The following is a 10,540-nucleotide window of genomic DNA, read 5'->3' as shown; positions in this document are numbered from 1 at the left end:
CCTTGGGTTCAAAGATGTGTGCTTGTTTGATTAATCAGAAGACAGAACAACATCCGTAAACAAACAAAATATGAGCCAAAATGGCTGAAATCATCTTCCACTCCTATTGATTTTTACATCTAGTCAATCACAAAAGAAAAGAATATGAATATCAATTTCCATGCCTAAGAAAGAAGATTTTATGAGAGGGCGAGCAGGGAGAAAATATGAAACCAAAAAAGTTATTTTGAGTAATAATATTTCATCGTGGGTTTCACTTAACCCATTTATATGAAAAGATCCGTGACTGTCTTTATTTCTTTATCAGACGGTTAAGACGAACCTATTAAAGCCTGTAAAATATTATGGAATCGAATTTTAACGAGTTTAGGGTTGGACCTCCAAAGTTGTAATGGTTATCTATTACTCCTGTTTTAAAAAGACTGTCCTCTATTTTATTTTCATTTATTTCAAAATTGTGTTCAGTTCCTGTTTATGATCATATTTTTCTAATAATCTCTCTAATATATCCTTAAATTTTTCATTTTCATAAATTCATTTTTAACGGGAGCCGATCTAAAATATTATTAAAAATTTGTATAATTAAAAAACAAATATATATCCTTCATTTTTTAAAGTAAATATAGATTTTCCTCCAAAAATTAAATTATTTATAAAATTTGTACTCCATAAATTCTGTATATTTTAAATTTCCTTTTATATGTTTTATTTATAATCTTCCTAAAAAATTTAGGTAATTTTATTTATGATATTTTTATCAAAATAAAATAGGTAAGTAATTAAGGGTAGTCTAATAAAATATTATGGTCTTCTAAATATTTTGACAAAATCAGTTACGCAAGCATTTAGTGTCTTAGAATATTGAGATTTCGAGTTGAGTGTGAATTTGGTCAGTCTGATCTCAAGTTGATAATTATTTTCAAAAAAATGTTTGTTTTCAATTCTGAGAGTGCCCTATTCCCTCTTTCATTTAGTTGTAGAACTACGTAATTCTTTGTTTGCAGAAATGGCTTTCTAAACTAAAATGAAGATTAAGTGTTTTTCACATTTTGTTCCCTTCCCCCACTGAAAAACAGAGAAAATACGTTTAAAATTGGAGTTCTGCAGTCCCACTTGTCAATCTAACATTGCATTATTGATTATTATATCATAAATAAAATAAAATGAAAACCTTCAACAATCTAACGATTGCATTATTGATTATTATATCATAAATAAAATAAAATGAAAACCTTCAACAATCTAATGAAACTGTACTTGGATTAAACACCAAACTCATTGTATACTACAATTACGACGAAGTGCCACCCTTTTCTTCTAATACTTTCCTGGCAGATCGGTCGTATTCTAAATCAACTAACATCTTTTCTTTTAATTCTTTTTTGGTAGATCGTTAGTATTCTAAATCAAGTAAATCTGGCACATCGTTCGTCTTCTAAATCCTGCATTATCAGTTTGATTGTCTCATCAAATCTCTTCGTAATCTGCATCAGAATATACATACATGTAACCTTGGTGGTTAAATGTCTACAAACTGCAAATCCATAAAAGCAAACGGACAACAGAACAAAATTCGCAAGAGTTAAAAATGAAATTAACAGTAGTGTCTAACTTTTACCGCGTTATTTATCTCAGCTATCCTCTGTTGAAACAGCATAAACATATTTAAATTATGATCTACAGTCTCTGGTCTTCGCGAGGCTTCTCTCTGGAAAATAGAGATCACTGTCAATATCATGTGATTAACGATTTATTAGTTGCTCGTGACAACAAAAACTGATTTACCTTCAACTCTTCAAAGAATTCATTTGTGAACGGCTTTCCACCATTTGCAGCTAGAACCATCTTTAAAATTTCTACACCTACTTCCATATCAAACAACCCTGAGAAACAGTTTATCATGTTAGAAACTTGGATATATTCTTCAATACTCAGTATTGATTGTTAGATTGGATTTGGTCACTTAAGGTTAATCTTGAGCAACTTCAAGGGTACAAATTTGGTTGTGCTAGGATACCAAACACGATAATTAGCAAGTCTCTAAGCTTATAGGTCTGTGCTACGCATAAAGAGAACTCCTTTGGCTTCACAGTTCAGCTAGATATTTTTTTCGACATACATGGAGTGTCAATGACAGTAACAACTTGGCCATCATGGAGGGTAGTTGTCTCCATTTTGCATACACTTGTGACACCAGACTCTGCAGCCTTTGCTTCAAATGCCTTGGCACTAACAGCTTCACCATTTTTGAGCTCAGTCTTTCTGATGATGCTATTGCCAAGAGAACTTTTTCCATTCCCAACTCTGCCGAAAAGAACTAGATTGATAGGTTCGGTAAAAGTTGGAACTGTATTACTAGTACCAGCCATCCTCCTGCTTACCCAAATGAAATTTATATAAGCGCACCAAAAATTAGATTAATGAATCTAAACTGAACTTTGACGATGCGGTCAAGTACTGCTAATTAATTTCATATAGTTTTGAGTGAAAACTTTCTTTTTGCTTTGGGATTTTTTGATGTAAAGGAGAAAATTTTGCATGAGAACATTGAAGAGAATAAAATACCTATTAAAAAAAATAGCGATTGGTTTGCTAGTGAAATGAGAATACACAACGAATGAATATGCATATAAATACAAACTCATGAGCCGAGTGGTCAATCTGTGCACAACAAGTGGTGAACTAAATGCAAAGTTCAAATTTCATCCAACGGCCGTAGGCCAGGTCCTATGGAAGTGGCATAGATTCGAGATTGTCATGTCACATGTAATTCCCCACTGTGGGACCCATTATATATGGAAATTATCAAAATAATTAAAATATTGGAATGAGAAGCGTACAGAGATGCGCTGGAGACCGGAGATTTTATCGTTGGTGATAGAATCTATATTGCTCGATAGACTGTATCTCTATGACCACCAGTTCATAGTGGGTTTAAAATGCCAGACTACGATATAAGTCCAAATAGAGGAAGAAGAAAAATTTAAAGATGAAACACTCTTATATCAAAAATTAAAAATTAACAAATATTATACAAAATCTACACAACAAGAACTATTTTTACTATTTTTGAAGAATTGATTTTCGTGATATTGGTAGTTGCAGTTCATATCTAGTAGTGAGCACCACTATAAAGTATGGTAGTTTATATTTTGTACAACAAATTTTACTATTTTTGAAGAATTGATTTTCGTCATGTTGGTAATTGAAGTTCATATCTAACGATGAGCGCCACTATAAAATATGGTAGTTTATATCGTAGAACAAACTCATAATATCAGTTGTAGTTCATTTTAACGATATATTTTGTAAAATAAATTCGTAATGTTAATAGATTATTCGTAGTAGTTCATATCGTAGAATGAACTCGTAACATTAATAATTTATTTGTAGTTGAAACCCATCACAACCATAACATCTAAAATTCAATTGACCAAGTTTTCGGTGGTAACAATAATTTTATCAACAGAGGTACCGTTAATGTGGTGGTACTCCAGTCCCACCAATGGCATACGCATCCCATTGTACTATCAAAATAAGACGCCACTTTAAATCATGAGATTTTGTTTCAAATTTAAAGGAAACTAATCCCCTAATATTTTATCTCACTCGGACTTGCAAAATGGCCATACTTTTCAAAATAAGAAAAGAGATACAAAACTTGCAAAAGCACATAAGTTCGAGTACTTAGATGGTAAAAATATCCGGTCTACACCAACATATAAAAAAGGATTGCCTCTGTTTTTTGAGTACATGAAAGCTTACATTCAGGTAAGAGTCAGAGCATACAAAAACACCTTGGTACTTTGAGTGTTAACTCTCAGCATCCATGTAAGAATCAGAGCTCCAAAACTGAGATCTTGGGACCGTAGAAAATAAAAGCAAAAACATAAGCACAATGACAACCAATTAGACAACTAAATAGGGTCGTGAAAAGGTCATAAGACATCCTACGTCTCTCAACGTTACATTTTTCAAGACAAATCGACCGAATACTAAAAGAAGCTTCAAAAACGACGCTCATGCTTTATTTAACGGGTTGAGAAATCAACATTTCTTGGGCGTGAATGAGCCTATTAGTCATGACACTGAATTCCAGAAATTTGAGTTTGAATAACAAATTTAAATAGCAGACCCATACGGAATACAAAACGCTATGATTTGAGATGAACTTTAACTACCGCAATCAATGTATATAAGTATTACTCTATCCATTTTTAAAAAAGAAAATACCTATCATTTTTTAATTTGGCCTATAAAAGAAACGATAGTACCTCCTCTTTAAAAACAGGGAGTACCTCCTCTTTTGATTAGGAACATGTTAGGCCAAATAAAATTGTAAGGTATTTTACTGTCCTATAGCTTAATTGTAGCTAAATCAATAATTATAATTTTCCGTGTCGTTTAAACATAACGAAATCCTTAGCTACACTTTATAGTTGATCTGATGTGATCCATCTTATAACCAATGGAAATACACAGACTGAGTATCTATTTGTTATTTTTCCTTTTAAAAACTCATTTTCTTTGCCATATCAAATGGATACAATATCCGTTTCTGATTTTCTCTTTTACACTATTACTTCTTTTCACTCTTTTTATTTACCAATTTTTTTTTATTCTAAACAGATATCCAATACCCGTTTTACCGAATATTTCCATGTAGTTAAGCTAAGAGATGCCCTTTCACATAGTGAGATGGAAATGATACGCATTTTGCTTTGCTTTAATTAAGGTACAGCTCAGAAAAATGGACTATCATTGTGCTGGGCCTTGTGTGAAACTTAAGAAAGGGAAACTTACATGTCGTTATTCATTATTCTTAATGCATCATCAGAGCTATCTATAAAATATCGCTTCGAGTAGCTAATCAAGCAATAGAAAAAATTATCAATAAAGTTCGCTGACGAAAGCTCTCCAAATACTACCAGTCCTAGTAGTAATGTTGTTAACACCGTGACTCTTGGCTCTCGAGTAATTGTTATGACGTAATTATGTAGGTGTTCTACGTTGTAATCGTTTCTTCACACCTGTGTTGCACTTACTCGGACTCAAGGAGGTGAACACAACATAATAAGGACACGGCCACTTCCTAAAATACTCAGAACGCGGGCACACATATACATATTTTAATATAATAATATATGTATATAATTGCATATATAAATTATATCTATCTCATTCATAGCTCAGTGTGAAAATCTTTTTATATTATTGTAAATAATTTAAGTTACTTGAAAATTCAAAATAAATGAATAATTATTACTAATATTTTTTAATATAACATTAAATTAAAATAAATTTTAAGACATAATAAGAAAAATAGGGTTTTCGTATGTATATTTATTCAAATTTGGGTCAGCCCGAGGAACCCAGAAAACCCGAGGAATATTATTTGGGTAACGCCTCCATGGACTCTATGGGAAATCTGGGCAAATGATTTCTAACACGAGTCTGGCTCGGCCAAACCTTCTAACCTGACCAACCAACCCAAATCTCTCCCCTATATAAATTATTGAACCAATATAAATACTGTCGGATTTGGGATATACCCAAATTAATTGGGTACACAAATTTTGTTTCCAAACCATAATGGTAGGATAAGAGATGCAAAATATGTATAAAGTTACCTCAGTACCCTTCTTTTAATAATAATTAAAATTAATCCTCTTTTGGTTTTAGATCCAAATCTTATTCATTTCCTTCTCATTCTTCATTAACCGAATGATCAATTCTTCATTATTTCCATATGCTTCATCATTTTTAAACAAAAATATTATTGTTCACACGGTCGTCATGGCATTTCTTTGTCGAGCAAGATGAATTTATATATTTATTTTCAGTCGTCAAGGTCATAGGATGAATAGCGTGACGATTTTTTAAAGAGTTCTATTTCTGAAAGTAACATTCACAGGGTCGTCATGGTCTTCATTCCTAAATGTTGACGACTAGTATAGTAATATTAGTCGTTAGGTTTTGAAAAGCTAAATCTTGACGATTAATAGCTTCCGGAAAAAAAGATTTCATGTCCAATTTTGTTGTTGGTCTTCATGGTTTTGTAAAAAAAATGACGACTAATAGACAATCGCCAGTGTGATGCATTTTTACCATAACGATTGTAAATGAAAAAACTAGTATTTGGTCGGCATATTCTGTTTCAGTCAAGCATGTCGATAATATTTGGTCGGCATGCTTCGTTACAGGGGAGCATGCCGACTATGTTTGGTCGGTATGCTTTGTTTTAGTGAAGCATGCTGATGAGATTTTACAAGTGATTGTAGAAGTGGTAAGTAAAATGGTTCGTTGAGACTTGTAAAAGCAGTGATTTTAGATTTAAATTTTAAGACTAAACTATGGCAAACTTTAACAAAAGGTGTTGTGAAAATTATAGAGAAATCAGGGTTCAGGATTTCACCATTCACCAAAATTCATGTGATTCAATGATAATTCTTATCATGCAATTCTAGAAAATATAACTCCAACCAAAAGAAATTGTGATTCTAATCATTGCCTAAATTAGATTTTCAAAACATCCATTGTTAATCACAAACATGAAGTATCAAAAGAAATATACTAAGCATACTTCATCAAGAAAAAACACAATTGATTAATAGAAATCATTTACTCAATTTTCGCTCGGTGCAAATAATCATAAAAGAATTGCAAAAATAAATTTAAATAAATTTTACCACATAAATTTTGGAAGAATGGCTTCCTCCGTCACCCCGGAGATTGGGTTTATCTCATCATGATGAAAACACGCTCAAAAGTTGATTTCACCGCTCAAATGGTGCTTACAAATGATGAAACTGGGTGAAAGATAATAAAAACCAGGTATGTAACAGTTATAATTGTTACAAATCTCAAGAACGATAAATATGAAGTGTCACTGAAACTGTATCTCTACGACCCTGGTCTCTCTGTCGTTATCACTGTAGCAACAACGACTGTCTTTTGCAGTCCAATGTTCTTCGTGTTCTTCAGGTGTAGCAGCAGCAGAAAAAAATTGTCTGCAACTCAATCTTTGCTAGTTCTTCTCCCCAACTCTCTCTCGGAAATATTTTCTTTCTTTTTTTTTCTTCAATCACACGTCTGCAACTGGATTAATCTCCAAATATAACTTATTTTCGCTCCAAAACGTTGCTCTATTCATCATACACGTTCAAGTTCTCCAAAACTCATGAAATCCAATGAAATTCTAAACTCATGCACGTCCTCCCCTGTTTTGCTCCATGACACGATTCAACTAATTCTGATCCAAACGAACACCCATACCATCTCTATTATGACATATCACATCTACCGATGAAGTTTCAGCGATTGAATCACACAAAACCTCCACCAAAATCCGATCGAAAATCTTCCAGGGATAACATCAATTTTTCCCGCCAAAATGAAATTTGAATTTGAGAAGAAGGGTGCCCCTTATCCAGTGATCGCCCCTTATACGTTTGCGGAGTCCGTATAACACATGTTCCTTTGGGTGCATTTAGACAACTTTTCGATCGTACTTTTCCAAAAATATTTATTTCCCAAAAATACCTACACACAGATAAAACACCATAATAAGTAAAAAAACGAGTACCAAGAATACAAAAAAATTAAGGAAACTGTAGACACAAAAATGTGTCTATCACATGCCGATTTTTATGGACTGAATTATGAATGTGCTTGGTCGGGATGTATTTTTTTAGTCGAGCATGCCAACTTTTAATTTGTGATTTCTAAAAGTGTTGACTTTTTTATGTAATTAGGAGAATGAAACCATTAACAACTGTGCAATCCCATTATTATAACTTTTTGGGTAGTGTGATTTCATTTCCGTTACATAAAATTCTCAAAATAATTTTTTTATCAATAATCTTCCAACAAAAAAGTTCAATCTAGCCAAAACAAGATTCATAACTTTTTATTCAACTAATCAATCGAACTAGATTAATGAATTAAATAGGTTAACCAAGGGAAATTCAGCCAGTTTCAAAAATATATGGTTAAGGGGTTTTCGATTTTACTTTCAAAAGACCCTATTTTGTCTTATTTGGTATACCTCAATTATTATGGATATTACCAAATCTCACCATATACGAATATTTCCTCTAGTGTGTTTGATTCTTCTTTTTCCCTTCTTTTTATGCTCGGTTTAATTACTTATTTTAAGATCTTAGTATTTATGTGTTTTAGAATCTATAAAATAATTGTGTCGTTGCAATTCTTTTGGAAAGGAGATTAAATTCCTCGCAAGTTTCATATCCTAACCCCGGCGGATTTTCGTTTAGGTTTGTATATTAAACTTAATTGAGGTGAGTTGATCGCATTCTATCAAGCCTAGACAAACTAGTGTGAAACTATTATTGGGACATAATCAAAAAAAAAAAGAAAAATCAAATAAAAGTTATTGATACTTAGCTCCTTTAGAATGCAAGTGATCGATTCATCGAAACGAACGAGCCCCCGAGATCTCCGCAACAACAACAAGGAAAAACTTTAGAAAAAAAAGAGTAATTCACGTGTTCAACACGCTTCCCTTAAGACATTAGCGCCCGGCTACACTCAAGAGTGATGCTATAGACCTCACAAGACGAATATCTCAAGGATAAAACACACTACTACACCTACTACTAGCATATGTAGTAGATGCTCAACTTGATCTTGGCAACTCCGAAAAACCTTTAAGGAAAACCGCGAACGCTAAATAAAACAATACATATTTTTCCTTGGCGTCTCTCTAAAATATGGAGAAACCCCTTTTCCATAAGTTTTACAAAAGTAGAGAAATTTGTTTATATAATGGAATTATACAACGTAAGTAGAAGGACTCCCCGATGTGGGATTACAAAGCTTATATACTCTCTTAAAACAACTAAAAAGAGGAGACTCCACTATGTGGGACTAATAAGTTTCATTCACAAAAGAAAATAATAAGTTATTATTTTTCTTAAAACTCTAAAAATCAATTTTTAATTAATTGTTTTCCAACAATCCCCCACATGAATGAAAAACTCAATAAACATAGAAAACACAGATAGATCTTGGTAATCAACAACTCAATCTCACCATCTTTCGTGACCGAACAGACATACGGACCGTCCGTGTGTTGAAATCTTACCAGTCATTCTTACGTCCTCTCCCTCACACAAAAGTGTGTTGACCCCAGGTTCATACTATGGATTGCAATAATAATAATAGTATAGAGAGGTTTTATCTTTAGTTTCTCACATGTGAGACTAAAGGTTTCTTTCACCAAAGTGAAAAACCATGAACTAATGAACCCTTAATGACCCTTAGGTCCTAAGTTCCTGTAATACCAAAACCATCAAAACGAAAACCACATAAAAAACGCTGTAAATACCATTTTAAGCAGAGGTTTCCATGAGGTCTTGAACCTTTGATTAGTGAGATATTACCGAAATTACTTGCTAGAGACAGTGAACTATGTCTTCAACTGCTAGCGCTTAATGTAATTCGCGATAACAACCACGGGTGATATCTCCAAGGTTGCTTCCATAAGTTTTACAAAAGTAGAGAAATTTGTTTATATAATGGAATTATACAACGTAAGTAGAAGGACTCCCCGATGTGGGATTAAAAAGCTTATATACTCTCTTAAAACAACTAAAAAGAGGAGACTCCACTATGGGGGACTAATAAGTTTCATTCACAAAAGAAAATAATAAGTTATTATTTTTCTTAAAACTCTAAAAATCAATTTTTAATTAATTGTTTTTCAACAATCTCCCACATGAATGAAAAACTCAATAAACATAGAAAACACAGATAGATCTTGGTAATCAACAACTCAATCTCACCATCTTTCGTGACCGAACAGACATACGGACCGTCCGTGTGTTGAAATCTTACCAGTCATTCTTACGTCCTCTCCCTCACACAAAAGTGTGTTGACCCCAGGTTCATACTATGGATTGCAATAATAATAATAGTATAGAGAGGTTTTATCTTTAGTTTCTCACATGTGAGACTAAAGGTTTCTTTCACCAAAGTGAAAAACCATGAACTAATGAACCCTTAATGACCCTTAGGTCCTAAGTTCCTGTAATACCAAAACCATCAAAACGAAAACCACATAAAAAACGCTGTAAATACCATTTTAAGCAGAGGTTTCCATGAGGTCTTGAACCTTTGATTAGTGAGATATTACCGAAATTACTTGCTAGAGACAGTGAACTATGTCTTCAACTGCTAGCGCTTGATGTAATTCGCGATAACAACCACGGGTGATATCTCCAAGGTTGCTTCCATAAGTTTTACAAAAGTAGAGAAATTTGTTTATATAATGGAATTATACAACGTAAGTAGAAGGACTCCCCGATGTGGGATTAAAAAGCTTATATACTCTCTTAAAACAACTAAAAAGAGGAGACTCCACTATGGGGGACTAATAAGTTTCATTCACAAAAAAAAAATAATAAGTTATTATTTTTCTTAAAACTCTAAAAATCAATTTTTAATTAATTGTTTTCCAACAATCCCCCACATGAATGAAAAACTCAATAAACATAGAAAACACAGATAGATCTTGGTA

The 10,540-nt window shown here is 32.8% G+C and overlaps 1 protein-coding gene across 3 annotated transcripts; it reads right to left on the bottom strand.

Moving 5' to 3' along the window:
• Window positions 1-1,154: 1,154 nt before the first annotated feature.
• LOC113329584 lies at window positions 1,155-2,685 on the bottom strand. 3 transcript variants are annotated; one of them, XM_026576442.1, is made up of 5 exons: window positions 2,566-2,685; window positions 2,120-2,373; window positions 1,786-1,883; window positions 1,619-1,708; window positions 1,155-1,484 (listed from the first exon to the last, which is right to left on the bottom strand). In XM_026576442.1, exons 1-5 carry the CDS (start codon window positions 2,643-2,645, stop codon window positions 1,407-1,409), a joined length of 600 nt encoding a protein of 199 aa, XP_026432227.1. In that variant the 5' UTR covers window positions 2,646-2,685; the 3' UTR covers window positions 1,155-1,406. The 3 variants fall into 3 exon arrangements, with proteins under 3 accessions (XP_026432227.1, XP_026432228.1, XP_026432229.1); XM_026576443.1 differs by having other exon boundaries at window positions 1,155-1,442; XM_026576444.1 differs by having other exon boundaries at window positions 2,120-2,436; window positions 2,492-2,578.
• Window positions 2,686-10,540: the final 7,855 nt, after the last annotated feature.

This window comes from Papaver somniferum, unplaced genomic scaffold (assembly GCF_003573695.1).
Source record: "Papaver somniferum cultivar HN1 unplaced genomic scaffold, ASM357369v1 unplaced-scaffold_117, whole genome shotgun sequence".
NCBI lineage: Eukaryota > Viridiplantae > Streptophyta > Magnoliopsida > Ranunculales > Papaveraceae > Papaver > Papaver somniferum.
Note: the sequence above shows the minus strand (reverse complement) of the source record. Positions and strands in the feature narration are given on the sequence as shown.

Excerpts from the sequence above, each read along its gene's own strand:
- LOC113329584 (XM_026576442.1), bottom strand. The coding sequence starts at position 2,645 with ATGAGTTTGTATTTATATGCATATTCATTCGTTGTGTATTCTCATTTC. Across the intron at positions 1,884-2,119 it reads TACTGTCATTGACACTCCAT|GGTTGTTTGATATGGAAGTA; the intron begins GTATGTCGAAAA and ends ACTGTTTCTCAG. Across the intron at positions 1,709-1,785 it reads AATTCTTTGAAGAGTTGAAG|AGAGAAGCCTCGCGAAGACC; the intron begins GTAAATCAGTTT and ends TCTATTTTCCAG.